This window comes from Schistocerca piceifrons, chromosome 2 (assembly GCF_021461385.2).
Source record: "Schistocerca piceifrons isolate TAMUIC-IGC-003096 chromosome 2, iqSchPice1.1, whole genome shotgun sequence".
Taxonomy (NCBI): Eukaryota; Metazoa; Arthropoda; class Insecta; order Orthoptera; family Acrididae; genus Schistocerca; species Schistocerca piceifrons.
In genome coordinates, this window is record NC_060139.1 from 641747407 (window position 1) to 641763207 (window position 15801).

Below are 15801 nucleotides of genomic sequence, written 5' to 3' on the forward strand. Positions count from 1 at the left end.
TGTTACGTCACAACACATTGTATGCACAGTGTATGCTTGGCAGCCAATGTTTCAGTCTCTCTAGCACAAGGTATAGCGCAGTATCCACATCGTGTAAGTTGTATTGGATACTATCACACCAGTAAGGTGAATGTCGAGTGGGGGAGGAGTTTTATAATACTCTGTGGTCATCTGCTGACTGCACGACGAATTTCGTCCCAGTCGAACTTAGCCCGTTTGATTCCAAGAAGGTTTGCCATTCTAATCTATTACGGATTCGTGTTTAATCTTATATTTGAAGTGTTGATAAACCAGAATACCACTTTCGTGATTGTAACAATATATTTAGTACAAAGAATGGACGTTCCAAAAATGGAACAGTGGGAATGAGAGGGTACAGGTACCGTGCATGTAATGCTGTGAGAAGCGAATGTAAATTTTTCACGTCTGTGTTTATTTTTCTCGCTACATATTTTATACACCTCATTTATAGATTACACAAAATGTGAATATATAACAAAATAAGGAATAAACAAGATTAACAGTGTTTTAATGAGTTCAGTTTGAACTTTAGTTTGTATGAAACTGCACATAACAATTTGCATACAAAGGAATTTTACATTTCCTACAATGTTTTGTTGTGTTCTTCTTGAACTGGCCACGTCTTAGTTGTTTGCCTAATGATACAATCAGATGATCTTGTCCATCGTAGCATACATCATTGAGCACCCTTTCATGTAAGGCTTTTGGATTTCGCACTGGATGGGCAGATGACTGTCATGAGCTGTACTTTTGAAAGTAACTGTTGACCACATACCTTGTGTAGCCAAGTAGATCCTGTGGATTACCCTTATATTGCATTGTTTGTCTACACAGCGACCAAGCATTGTTTATTGATGCATTTAGTGGAAAAGTAAGAGGTTGGTAGTACTATTTTTTCGTTCTGAAATTAATCCTGTATTTTCCAATATTTTCATCTACTCTGTCCAATCTTCCGATGTTAGCTAACAACGCAGCAGGAGTAATTGTTTCAATAAACTTTCTGTCACACCTACTGTATCGTTTGGATTGTCCAGCCGGTTGAACTGCACTTCTGTTTGAAGTGATGGTAACAATGCTGTCGTCATGGTAGAGAGTCAATCAATCCTGATTTATTATTGGTTACTTGGTCATATGTTCCTCTTGGAACCTTTTTCAGTTTATGGTCTTGCAGAGGAGCACCCTCTATTCTATTTGAGCGAATTGTTCCTGTTCCAATGCAGCCCTTTCATTTTAGTTCATCCAAAAGTGGCAATGAAGTAAAAAAGTTATCAAAAAAGAAATCATATCTCTGTTCATTCTCAAAGGGAAGTTACGATACTAGGTCAAACACAACTGAACCCCCTACACCAAGCTCAGGTCTGTCGCAGCAACCTGGTATAATTGACCTTGAACTAGTTACACTACTCTTGTGCAAAGACACCAGACTTTATAAGCAAACCTAATCGGTTTACATGCCATACGTTGCTTTGTTCCATGTCTACCACAATACGGAATCATGGCCTCATCAACACATAGCAGTCTTTCGTTATTGAAAGCTCATTCAAGAGTTTCCAAAGGGGTCTCACTTTTGAAAATCTGTCATCTTTAGATAAGCTTATTCGACTTCTTTGTGATCCGGTAGGAGCACTTTCCCGCTGGTGACTTGTATGTATGTTTTACTCAGTCTCCAGCTTTGAGTTATTTCTCTTATATATATTTTGGTTACAAATGGAACATGAATAATGTTGCCAACTTTTTCAAGCCCAATAAAGTATATTATTTTTAGGGAAGATGAAGTATTTTGTAAATTTATATATCTGTTGACCTAAATACCAATTTTTCATCCTTCTGGTATTTAAGTTGGCGTTTTGTTTGGTTTTTAAACTGATGCTACAGTATGAATTTATTTTCAAATAAATGAAAAATTACTTTTTATTTCAGTTCACTGAAGCTCTCTCTTTTCCCAATGATTTGCACTCAAAACTGACAATTCTCTTGCTGTAAAAGATGGGGGTGACGGGAACAGAAAGCACATAAGATAATAAATTTTGATAGTTTAGTGACTTAACACTTGCTTTTTAGGTATATGTTGTCACTTGTCGTAGGAACTTCTTTCGCGAGAAATATTTGCCATCGTTCGATAATTTTCTTACAATTTCTTTAGTTAATATGTTTCAGAACATGGATAATCATTGCAGATACTGCCTGTTGTTGCTGTTGTGGTCTTCAGTCCGAAGACTGGTTTAATGCAGCTCTCCATGCTACTCTATTCTGTAGATGCCTCTCATCTCCGAATAATTACTACAAACAAACATTCTTCTGAATCCTTACGCTATTCATCTCTTTGTCGCCCTCTATGAGTTTTAATTCTGAATCCCTACATTAGTTCTATAGCGATTCCTTCTTACCTATTTTGCACTTCCTGTCAGTTTAGTTTTTTTAGACGTTTCTATTCCCTTTAGCCCACTTAATTTTCTATATTTTTATCTTTTATCTTTTCATCAGTTTAACTCAATATCTGCTGTGATATCCAAAGGTTTCTACTGGGCCTTGTATGTTTACCTATTTGACCCTTTGCTGCCTTCACTATTTCATCTCTGAAAGCTACTCATTTGTCTTCTATGTATTCCTTTCCCCTGTTCAGTCAATCGTTGCCTGATGCTTCCTCTGAAGCTCTCATTAGCCTCTCGTACTTTCAAATTGTCCATGTCCAATCTCCTTAATTTCCCACTTTTTTGAGATTTCTTAAGATTTAATCTATAGTTCATAAACAATAAACTGTAGTTAGAGTCCATGTCAACACCTGCAAATGTCTTACAGTTTAAAATCTGGTTGTGAAACATCTGTCTTACCATTATCTAATCAAATCAAAATCTTCCAGCGTCTCCAGGTCTCTTCCACGTACACAACCGTTTTTTAGTGATTCTTAAACCAAGCGTTAGCGATGATTAAATTACGCTCTGTACAAAATTCTACCAGGTGGCTTCTTATTTCGCCCCTTTTCCCCATCCATATACGTCTACTATTTTCCCTTCTCTTCCTTTTCCTACTGTCGAATTCTATCACAATTAAATTTTCGTGTTTCATAGCTATCTGAATAATTTCTTTTATCTCGTCATCCGTTTCACCAATCTCCTTATCAGCTATGAAAGTAATTGGCAAGTCAACTTGTACTACTGTGGTGAGTGTCGGCTTATTGTCTATCTTCGCTATGATAATGCATTTACTATACTGCTCATAGAAACTTACCTGCATTCCTATTTTCTTATTCATTATTAAACATACTCCTACCTTACCACTGTTTGATTTTGTTCAAATGTGTGTGAAATCTTATGAGGCTTGACTGCTAAGATCATCAGTCCCTAAGCTTACACACTACTTAACCTAAATTATCCTAAGGACAAACACACACACTCGAACCTCCACTGGGACCAGCCGCACAGTCTATGACTGCAGCGCCTCAGACCGCTCGGCTAATCCCGCGCGGCCTTTGGTTTTGTCTTTAAGGCCCTGTATTCACTTGACCAGAAGTGCTGTTCCTCTCCACCAAAGTTCACCAATTCCCACTATATCTAACAATATCTAACTTCAGTCTACCCGTTTCCCTTTCGAAATTTTCTAATCTACTTGTCGTACTAAGGAATGTAACATTCCACACTCCGAATAGTAGACGCCAGTTTTGTTTCTCCTGGTGACGACATTCTCCAGGGTAATCCCTGCCCCTTGGATCCGAATATTACCTCCGAAATACGAGGGCCGTTCAGAAAGTAGCCTCTGGTTGATTTAAAAAAATACACCAAGTTAAACAAAAATATTTTAATATATATATCTTACAACTACATCTTTGCACTATTTTTCTACATAGTCTCCATAGCGATTGAGGCACTTATCGTATCTCTTCACAAGCTTTGAAATTCCTTCTGCATAAAAATCACCCGCTTGTGCCTGGAGCCAGCCTGTGACCGCATCTTTGAGCTCTTCGTCGTCATCAAACCGCTGTGACCCGAGCGATTTCTTCAAATGCATGAAGAGGTGATAATCACTTGGCGCCAGGTCTGGGCTGTAAGGTGGATGGTTGATAACGTCCCACTTGAAGGACTCAAGAAGGGCCGTTGTTCTGCGAGCAGAGTGAGGACGGGCATTATCGTGCAAAAAAACGATACCGGAAGTCAGCATACCACGGCGTTTGTTCTGTATAGCCCGTCGTAACTTTTTTATTGTTTCACAGTACACGTCTTGATTAATGGTCGTACCACGTTCCATGAATTCAACCAACAACACCCCTTTGGCATCCCAAAACACCGTTGCCATCAGTTTTCTGGCAGAAAAATCTTGCGAGTCTTTTCTTGGTTTGGTAGGCGAATTTGAATGTGCCCACATCTTTGATTGTTCTTTTGTCTCAGGGTTCACGTACTTAATCCAGGTTTCGTCATCGGTCACGATTCTGTTTAACAATGGTTCTCCTTCGTCTTCATAACGTGACAGAAAGTCTAATGCAGAGGCCATTCTTTGAGTTTTGTGGTGGTCGGTAAGAATTTTGGGCACCCATCGTGCACAGAACTTACGGTAACCCAATCTTGCTGTCACTATCTCGTACAAGAGAGTCTTAGAAATCTGTGGAAAACCAGTAGACAACTCCGACATTGAGAAACGTCGATTTTCACGAACTTTTGCATCAACTGTCTGAACGAGTTCGTCAGTCACCAATGATGGTCTACCACTCCTCTCTTCATCATGAACGTTTTCTCGTCCACTTTTAAATAAACGTACCCATTCACGGACAACTCCTTCACTCATAACTCTTGGTCCGTACACGGCACAAAGCTCACGATGAATAGCTGCAGCAGAATATCCTTTGGCTGTAAAAAACCTTATGACAGCACGCACTTCACATTTGGCGGAGTTTTCTATTGCAGCACACATTTCAAACTGCCACAAAAACTAAACTAGCGCAGGTACGACGTTCACTCGACCACACCTTGATGCCGACTGACCTGTTGAGTGCGTGAACGCACAGATGGCGTCGCTACTCCCCACACAACCCGCACTGTGACCAATCGGAGGTTACTTTCTGAACCGCCCTCGTATTTTACTCAAGAGGGTGGCACCGTCGTTTAACAGTACAGTAGAGCTGTGAGTCCTCCGAAATGAATTATGGCTGTAGTTTCCCCTTGCTTTCAGCCGTCCGTAGTACCAACACAGCAAGACCATTTTGACTGATGTTACGAGACCAGATTAGTCAATTATCCAGACTGTCGCCTCTTTTACTGCTGAAAAGGTTGCTACCCCTCTTTAGGAACCATACGTTTGTCTGGGCTCTCAAGAGATAGCCGTCCGTTATGGTTGCACATACAGTACGGAATAGACAGTATGCACAAAGGAAAGCAGGGGGCGGTTCTTTTGATTTATATCAAGTCAAGCGTTGTGCTCAACGCCATACTGAAACCGAGCAAACGCGAAATGATAGCTGCTTACTGCTACGCCTCGAAATGAACATTCTTACGAAACGGATGCAATTTAACTAACTAAATGAAAACTTTAGGAATTTATAAGCCTTTAGTTAAAACTTATAACGTGGGCTTTTAAATTAATTGCTGTTCACATATGCAAGCTGTGATCTGCCTCCGCTTTTAGCTTCAGATGTCAATGAAGTTACTTTGTTTTGTAAATATCGGCTTTTTCTTTCCAACAATTTTATTTCGCAGGAGAGCTTCTGTAAAGTTTGGAAGGTAGGAGACGAGGTACTGGCAGAAGTAAAGCTGTGAGTAGCGGGCGTGAGTCGTGCTTCGGTAGCTCAGTTGGTAAAGCACTTGCCTGCGAAAGGCAAAGGTCCCGAGTTCGAGTCTCGGTCGGGCACACAGTTTTAATCTGCCAGGAAGTTTCAATTTTATTTTACCTTATAATTATTTTATAGGTCTTTGAGCCGATAAATCAAGTACACTTTCAACGGGAACAGTTGTTACGTGATTCCCTGCAAAAGTTGCAGTGTTTGTATTAGTGCTGGAATTTTTTTCGTGTCTTCAACTTGAAGGTAACACTTATTTACTTGCATGTCTGGATGAGTAGTCGTTAATGGAGACTGACAGCCGTCTGAAATAAATTCGAAATAAATTGGCGTGACGGCTAGCCGAAATGGTTCGTTGGCACAACTTTTGTCTCACCATTTACAATCCTCCTATCCAGGTGAATAACATTAAATTGTTCGGACTGACACCGATTGTCGATTAACACGGAAGCCCCGTCTGCTAACCATTCAATGTCGACACGGTGGCTTAGCATGTTCGGTCGTACGCCTGGCAACCTTCTGTGTTGAAAAAACTGAGTGCAGTTTTCATCGAAGGAATATGAGGGGTGTCATGCGACATCTGCGGACAACAGATAACGAAAAATTGACGAAGCAAGAGATACATGGAACGAAAAGAAAAAAAAATTGTGGTAAGGGCGACTGCTCGCGATAGGCAGGAAATACGGGTTTGAGCCCTGGTCCAGCACAAATTTTCACATGTCACCAGCAGTTAGTGTATCTACCTACACCTAACATAGCTGGTGCCAAGTTATTCAGAGTCAGCAAATTGATTTCGAATTAACATAAGTATTGCTTTAAATGAAAACAGGAGGCTGCATTAAAATCTAATTTCTACAAATGTTTTCAATTAGGTCCAGACCTTTTAGTTCACTCTAACGCATTACGTAATATGAATCATAGTAGTTTGATAAATGGCTAATAAGTGTCACAGAGGAACTTTTGTCATGAATGAGATGAATTCCAGCTTTTCCATTATGTAACTGTCGCCGTGGAATGTCTTCTTTTTATCCATTAACAAGTAAAATAATAAATTGGAATCACTAATTAGAGAAATGTGCACTTATCTGCACGATCTATTCATGACTGAGTTGCAGGCTAATTGCACGTGTCACCGTCAGGCAGCACATCTACGAAAGCGCACTCAAGTGAAATAATTTAACTTCTATTTTCTCCAGACTGTAATGAGACGTGGCTTTCCTTCTAACTTTAAAAATTTCGATGTATTAGCTACATTTAGTACACAGCAATGTATCACCTATAACGAACTATGCAACGAACCCAGAAACCACGTTTTTCACCGCAACCCTTAATTTTATGCTGCAGGTGTGCTGGGAAATTAAGCATCACAGTAACTATGACCGATAACAAATTAAGACACACTTCATCATCGAGCTGTGATATTAAACTAAAAACATGAAAGAAATCAGTTTTGTGCTCCAGTTAGTTTCCTCGGAATGAAATGTTTTATACAGTATATAATTGTGAAGAAAATTCGCAGTTGTTAAACAAGTTGCATTAATTTTTTGAAGGAAAAGAACAACCTCTACTGAAAAATTTACTCCAGAAGTTGATTGTAGGTTACCTTTACTTACGTATAGTATTTTATACTGTTTAATAAGCTTTTATTGGTTACAGCAAGAAAATGAAAAACACTCATTATTCTCATGTACTATCAGCCGCTTTGTGGGGACCGCTCGTTACTTTCCTGTATGGTCTTACTCTCTTGCTACTCCTCATTATCTGTTTACTTATACGTAAGCTCAGCAGCTAAAATCTACAGTTAATAAATGAACAAAACGTATCCGTTTGCCTGTGGCTTCAAACACAACTGTTTAGTCGGTTTCAGTATGGAACTATTCGCGCATGCGCACTAAATTTTGGCGCATGGACTGACTAAGAGGCCTAGTTTCCATTCCGTATATTCTCTTTTCCGTGCCTGCAGTACTGGTATCTGCATCGCTGAGGCACGCAAGACGCCTAACCAACGGCAGGACCCGTGGTTCATAGCATACCACTTTGAATTTGTCTTGAGGTACACTTTCCACCCAGCCGCATGAATCCTTCCATTCCCACACCAATGAACGTTCGGCATTTTGATCCAGACACGAAGTTCACTATTAAGTAAACACCCACACCTAAAAACTGAACTGAAAGTTTCTTATTGGCACTGAATAAAAACCTAACATCGGAAAGACAATAACAATGACAACAAGCTATAGCTGAGTCTAGTCAAGAACAATTATTTAACAGTGCCAAAACGGTAAATTCTTCCACTCACAACTGAATGCACCCGACATCAGAAGACTCCAGTTGTCGCTTTCAGCGGCACAGGGGGATGCGAATGTGTTAACGACTGTTTACAGTGATGGCCAGAGATAGCCAAACATGAAGCACCAACGTATGAATTTGAATACTGAAATATCGTACCTGCTACGATTTAGAAGCTGTAACATATTAAGAGGATTGTGTGCATATATATCATCCACACAGTACCGAAGGTGGCAAGCGCAAGTAGGTGCGAAAACTACGTACTTACGTAGCTGGTAACGCAGTTTTGTGCACAATCTTCTTCCACACATATAAATGACTGAATAATTATTGAAGGATTAAATTCAAATGTTTTTCGATTAATGGATTTCATCACACATCTTAAGTAAAATGAAAAGCAATCACTAAAATCTGGCAATGTTCATTTCTCCTCCACGTACCCCTAAGGGTACCCCAACGATACATCAGCTTAGTTTGTCGCTTGTCAACTGCATATGTAACCACTTACTCCACAGCAATATATTAATCAATTTTAAAGCACGAAGAGAAGAGTTAGTCTTTTCCATATATAATTAAGTGAATATTATATAATGCTTATTTTAAATTTGGCGCAACAGTATCTCCCAGCTAGAGCTCTCCTCCGGGGATACGTGTATACTGTACATCATTGTTTCAGTTCAGATAATGAAAATACTGTGGATTGATTTCACTCAAGAGAATGAATGGATAGCTCAGACAACGAAAACACTAACGAATGGTTTCAGTTGAAAGAACAAGTAATTGGTAAGTGGTTCAACCGACAGAAAAGCAACACAATGTTTTCTATTGGAAGGAAAAAAATATGTTATTCAGTCAGTACGGAAAACAACAACGGACCGTGTCGACTGTTTTCATAATTATTCCCACAGACTGGCTACACTCAAAAGAATGAACTCAGTGGATACACACACATTGAACAGAATGAGTCGACTGTTTTCTGCCTGCTGACTGAATCCATTGTTTTCATTCAGCTGTTCCCAAAACTAAACGTAAGAGATTTTCCCTTGGTAGGAGGCCTGGAAGACTTGAGATCAAATAAAGTCAAAGGGATAGATAACATTCCGCCCAAACTTAGAAATTTGGGGGATGTCGCAATCAAACGATTATTCAAGTCCGTGTGTAGGATCTATGAGACTGACAACGTACCATTAGACTTTCGGAAAAATATTCACTCAGTACCGCCGATAGCAATGGCAGATATTGCAGAAACTATCAGACACTCAGCTCAAGCTTCTGACTAGAACAACATGCAAAGATTGGAAAGGAAAACTGAGAATTTGTTAGAAAAGCTGAAGAAAAATCATGACACGCTTATAGTACTCGTCGACCTAGACAAACCGTTCGACAATGTGAAATGGAGCAAGATGTTCGAAATTCTATGAAAAATAGGAGTAAGCTATATGAAAAGGAGGGTAATATACAACATGTGGAAGAACCAAAGGGGAGTAATAAGACTGAAAGACGAAGAACAAAGTGCTCGGATTAAAAAAAATGTAAGATAGGGATGCAATCTTTCGCCCCTGCTGTTCAATCCGTACATCGAACGAACTATGACAGAAATAAAAGTAAGGTTGAAGAATGGGATTAAAATACAGGGTGATGAGATATCAATGATACAACTGCCTGATGACATTGCTACCCTCAGTCAAAGTGAAGAAGAACGACAGGACCTGTTGGACCAAATGACTAATCTAATGAATTCAGAATATCGACTGAGGGTAAACCGGAAAAAGAGATGTTGCAGAAATGAGAATAGCGGGAAAGTCAACATCAAAACTTTTGATAACGAAGTATAGGAATTCTGCTATCCTGGGAACAAAATAACCCAAGACGACCGAGGTAAGGAGGGCATCATTGGCCTTAACTAGATGAAGAAATCTTTGGAAATGTATGTTTGGAGCACAGCATTCTATGGTAGTGAATCATGGACAATGGGAAAACCGAAACAGAAGAGAATCGAAGCGTTTGAGATGTGGTGCTCCAGAAGAATGTTGAAAATTGGGTGGACTGATAACATAAAGAACGAGGAGTGTGTCTACAGAATCGATGAAGAAAGGAACACATGGAAAACACTGACACCAAGAAAGGACAGGATGGCAGAATATGTCCTACGACTTCATGAAACTATTGTACTAGTGGGAGCTGTAGCGACTAAAAGACAGAGATTTGGAAGACAGAGATTTGAATACACTCAACAAATAATTGTTGAGGACATAGGGTGCTGGTGCTACCCTGAAATGAAGACGTTGACGCAAATGAAGAGTTCGTGGCGGGCTGCATCAAACCAGTGAGGAGACTCATGATTTAAAAAGAAAAAAAAGGAGGCGTGGAACGGTGTGCAGTCAGCCTCGTGATGCCAATTTAGGTGCTACTAACCGAGGAGCAGCAGCACCAGGTGTGCTAACCATGCAACGGCCGGGACAGCGGTGGGCTGACCCCCTGCCCCTCCATACCATATCTCGATGACACTCTTGGCTTAGGATGGAACAGTGGTCGGTCGGACTCGATTTTCCCACCTGTGGCCAGAACGGCGGTGCTTTCCTTTTCTTTCCTAAGCCATTAGTATGTAGTAAGTATTCCGTCTGTTATATCCACTCCTCAAAATTTCTCAGTTTCTGATTTGCACTTAACGTAGCGTCGCACATGAGATCATCGCATAGCAGAGCGACAAATTTTAGAGTCAGGTTACTTGCCGTCATCTCTGGATCGCTCAAGTCGTACGGAAAAGTGAGGTCTCCTTCGTAGACGGTGTTGTTGTCGGAGTCCACAATGAGGCGGACTTCGAAGTTGATGCCCAGCGTTCCGATGTTATCGCACGGCTCGAAAGCCTCCATATCTATGAAGTAGGGGCCCTGGAGCACGGAAGACAACAGTTGTCAGTTCCACTCACTGCAAGTGACAGCAGATAAATTTGTAAAACATTTATGGCTCACATAGAAGACATATGTACATTATAATGGAGACACAAACATTTCTTTGGTGGATTCTTTCTAAACTTTCCGGTGACATCCGAAAAGGCCAAACTCAGCCTATGGACTTAACACGCTTGAAAGTTATTTTCAATTTTGAGCTTTTCTGATTTTAAGAATTTCTAATTTTTGCACGGCTGTTACTAAAACCTCCGAATTTTCTCATTGGAGTATTTCACTTGGTTGTTCGGAACGCCGGCCTACCTCTGTGAACTGAAACGTTCATATGCAACATTCATTGACAACAAATAAGAGTTGCTAACTGTTGTTGTATTTTCTATTCTAGGATTTTATGTTAAATTTCCCTATTCCCTGTCCTTTGTTGATTAGATATCCTTTCATAGTCTTTGGGAATTCTATAGCATATAGCTGAAACGACAAAGAAATTAATTTCAGCCCGAGAAGTGACATAAATGAAAATTTCTGTCACACAACACATCGCACTTTTGCTTATATTTCACATCTTATTTTACACGACCTACTTCGTTGGTTGTAGCCGGCCGGTATTGCCGTGCGGTTCTAGGCGCTTCAGTCTGGAACCGCGTGACCGCTACGGTCGCAGGTTCGAATGCTGCCTCGGGCATGGATGTGTGTGATGTCCTTAGGTTCGTTAGGTTTAAGTTGTTCTAAGTTCTAGGGGACTGATGACCTCAGAAGTTAAGTCCCATAGTGCTCAGAGCCATTTTTGTTGGTTATAAGCTCATTTTCTAATGATATTATTATCATAAAGGTGATGGAGGCAGGTTCATGGTAAATAATAGCATAAAATCTGTTGAGATTACTAAGGACTTCGAATGCGAAATAGCATGGGTAAAGATACATGGTGAAAGTGAATCAACTCTTTAATCGGTTGCTTTTATGAACTTCACGCCGCAGCTGTTGCAGTGGGGGAACATTTCAGAGAGAACTTGAAAAAATTCTCATGTAAATTTCCTAGTCACGGGAGATTTCAACTTACCAGCTATAGGCTGGGAGACTCAAGAGACGAGGGGGTGCGATGTAGTTCTAAATGCTTTATCCAAAAATTATCTTGGGCAGTTAGTCGACGAACCAGCTCGTGAAGTTAACTTTCAAGACTACTGCTCAACACACAAAACAGTGTGACAGCCCTAAGCTGATTTTCTTTGTCCAAATTGAATCGATGGATGCCGGTCTCTATGAATGGTCCGATAGCACTTTTGGTCGCATTTGCGCGGTAAGTTATTTTTGCAGGGGAGCTTAGTTTACTATTACTTTTACTATTGCATTTATCCGTTATTTCTATTTCTTTATATTATCTGCTATATAGAGAATATTCGGTATGCTTTTATGCAAAAGAAGGAACCTAATCATCCTTGTATTTATTACATTCAGTTTAAATAAAAATGGGTCAAGTAACATAGAATTTAAATACAAATAATATAACGAAACACATTTTATATGAACAAAAAAATTTTGTTGATAAAATCGTAAAATCACAGAGAACATTTTGTTTCCATCCTAGTAGAGAAAACATGTATCGTTGATGTAAGATTGAATTTAGAGGTTGTTGGCACCATGGAAGGCCAGTAATCGTAGTTATGAGTGGGTTCTGCGAAGTCATGGGATGTGTCCACTGTTAGTTGTGATTGTTCAAATTATGAATCTGAAATAAAGAACCATGTTAATGAAATCATTTCAGTGTGTTCCAAAGTCAGTCATGATAATATTTGCATTCAGGAACATATTTTAATGAACATAAAACAAAAAATAATTAGTTTTTAGTCATTATAAACATGCAACAGCAAATAATTAGATTTGAGTCGTTTCATGAATCAAACACGGGCTGCTTTATTGGGCATTAATGAATTGATAGTTAGAGCCTCTGGACTACTGGAGGCATCGAAAGGATAAGTAGAGATTGACTTGTTATACAGGGTGCTCAGAAACAGTCTGCAGGGTAGATTGTGTTGAGAAATAATTGTTAAGGAAAAAATTCGACACTTTGCGCCTTTTCTGAGTTAATTGGAGTTGAAGTTAGCCAATCAGGACGTTGCATGTGCGAATTCAGGTGGCCCACCAGATATAGTTATACTTTGTTCGTCATAAAAATAATCCTGATGCAAACTAACATAAACGCAATGATTGGTTAGCAGCCATGGCACACGTACACTGGCAGTGTTACGCTCTTGGAAGTAGGTCCTACTTATGTATTAGACATCTTGTTACTATGTTACGGTAAATGAAACTTTAAGATATTTTAATGTGTTAACAGCCATCAATGTTTCCGTTAGTCATCATTTAGTATGTAGTTTTTATTCCAAAAATCGTGCACAGTCGCATCTCTCTAGGTTATACTGTGATTGTAGCACTGTTAATATGTAGTGTAAAAATAGCTGACGCTGCTTTCTGCGTCGCAGTGAAAAACGCGGGCGGAACACTGCTAAAAAGTGGCGAGAAAGACATTGCTCTTTATGTTTTTCACAATTTTACAGAAAACAATCTCCTTTGAAGTGTTCGGAAAATAAGGGCGTTTTAGTCAACGGAATCGGTAGCGTTGTAGAATACTGTACGAAGCTGACGTCCGTGGATCGCTGGTTCAAATCTCACCTTGAGCTTTTTTTTGTTCAATTTGGAATACCTACGTCTTTTAAATATAAAACTCATCAAATACAGGATAATTAACACATATCTACTCACCATTTATATGAAAAATGCGCGTTGATTCTCTCTAATTACCTACTGCACACAATATTCCTGTTTTCATTGCAAATTATTGATATTTTATAAAAGATTGTTAATAAATGTTGTTTAAATTAAGAGAACATGACAAATTTTAAGCACAAAAGTGAAAGATCAAATACTCTTTATTTGGACTGTGTCCATTGTTTTATACCACAGATGTGATGTTACAGCCGGCTGAAGTGGCCGTGCGGTTAAAGGCGCTGCAGTCTGGAACCGCAAGACCGCTACGGTCGCAGGTTCGAATCCTGCCTCGGGCATGGATGTTTGTGATGTCCTTAGGTTAGTTAGGTTTAACTAGTTCTAAGTTCTAGGGGACTAATGACCTCAGCAGTTGAGTCCCATAGTGCTCAGAGCCATTTTTGTGATGTTACACGAGCCAGAATGTTAAGCGTCGTAGAAATATGGAAAACAATTCTCACGGCTTCGAACACACCATATAAATTCTGCATTTCTACAGTTGCCACCGTACAGTAGGAACTAATCTGAGCCAAGTTAAGGTATTTGTCGCAAGAAATAACAAGACATTTAAGCAGCCAGACTTACTGGAATTAATAATGCACGAAACGTTGTCACAAGTCACTGCCGAACGCTTGCGGGATACAGAACGGCACGTCACAAGAGAGGAGGACAAAATGTGGCGCTTGAATGGCTTCGTGGATTCTGTTGTTGATCGACTCGTAATCAACGTAGTCGATGACACTTCCAGTACTGAAATGTATTTCTCGGATTCTGGTACGGAAAGAGTTCAGAGATTACCAGACGAATGACTGTAAGTAGTGCCTTCAGTGGCTTCAATATTTAACTACATAATGACATCACTGCGATACACATTTAAGACACACATAGCACAGGCTGTGTTTAAGTTAGGAATTTGCATCACTCTTGTTTTCAACTACGATAATATGTTGGCTGAGAAAGGGGGCATGTTATGGTTTCAGTGTGGCCTCCAAAGAAGCGTGTGGTATTGCTGGTGTTTTGCCCAGGTCTGTTAAAAATTAAATGGCATTCGAAGCTGTATTGTTTCTCTGCTCGTCTCTTTTTACGTCTTACCTGAAACTGCTCACGTCATTGCAGGCAAGTTGGACCAGTCGGCTGGCATGTGCCGTCCAAGTTAAAACGAGCCGATAAAACTGTTGTCCCGCATTATTGCTCAGACGACGAGGGCGTAACGCACAGCATAAAACCTACCGTATTATTGAGCTTGACAACTTGGCCTCGGGTCCACGTGAAACGAAATCCTATGAGATTCCAGCAAACACTGAATGTTGTAATGTTTACATCAGGTTTATTCTTGTAATGAAGACAGTATACAGTCTCATAGTGTAGATGATAGTAAAAGAGGCTGATCAACCTTTGGCTCGGGTGGGACCCTTAATACCGACCCATGTCCAACGTTTGCATTGCTCTCTTGCTCAGTTTTAGGAAATCAAACGAAGAAAGCGTGACGCGCGGAGTCGCCGCGCGGTTTCATGCGTCCTGCACGGGCTGCGTGGCCCCTCCAGCCGGAGGTTCGAGTCCTCCCTCGGGCATGGGTGTGTGTGTTGTTCTTAGCGTTAAGTTAGTTTAAGTTAGTTTACGTAGTGTGTAAGTCTAGAGAACGATGACCGTAGCAGTTTGGTCCCTTAGGAATTCACCCACATTTGAATATTTGAACATTTGAAGAAAGCGTTTGGCAACACCGTCTCTGGCGGGCTGCTTGAATTTGCGCACGCATCGACCTGATTGTCTAACTTCAGTGCTAATTAACTCAGAAATGGCACAACGTATCGAATTTTTTCTTTACAATAATTTTTCAACGATATCTACTTTGCAACATCCTTACAAGCTCTTCAGATTGTTTCTGATCACCCTTTACAACTGCTACACAATGGGCAATTTTTATATTGTAAGACAGTGATGATTCACTAAAGTTGCATGTTATAGATTTTGTCGCTTATTGTCAGTAAAATCTTCTCAATGGATAATTATAATAGAAATGTGCAGAGCAATGTTATGAGGAATGTGAGAGGCCCCCCC

General features: G+C 40.0%; 1 protein-coding gene across 2 annotated transcripts in view; it reads right to left on the reverse strand.

Annotated features, from left to right (window-relative positions):
- Positions 1 to 15801, reverse strand: part of LOC124777523 — a 202934-nt gene that overhangs the window by 122754 nt on the left and 64379 nt on the right. For both annotated transcript variants that reach the window (XR_007015744.1, XM_047252970.1), the window contains exon 2: positions 10807 to 10965. Coding sequence is in view for 1 of the 2 variants with exons in the window: in XM_047252970.1 (XP_047108926.1) it covers positions 10807 to 10965 (159 nt within the window). In the remaining variant the exon portion in view is untranslated. The remainder of the gene's footprint in view (positions 1 to 10806; positions 10966 to 15801) is intronic.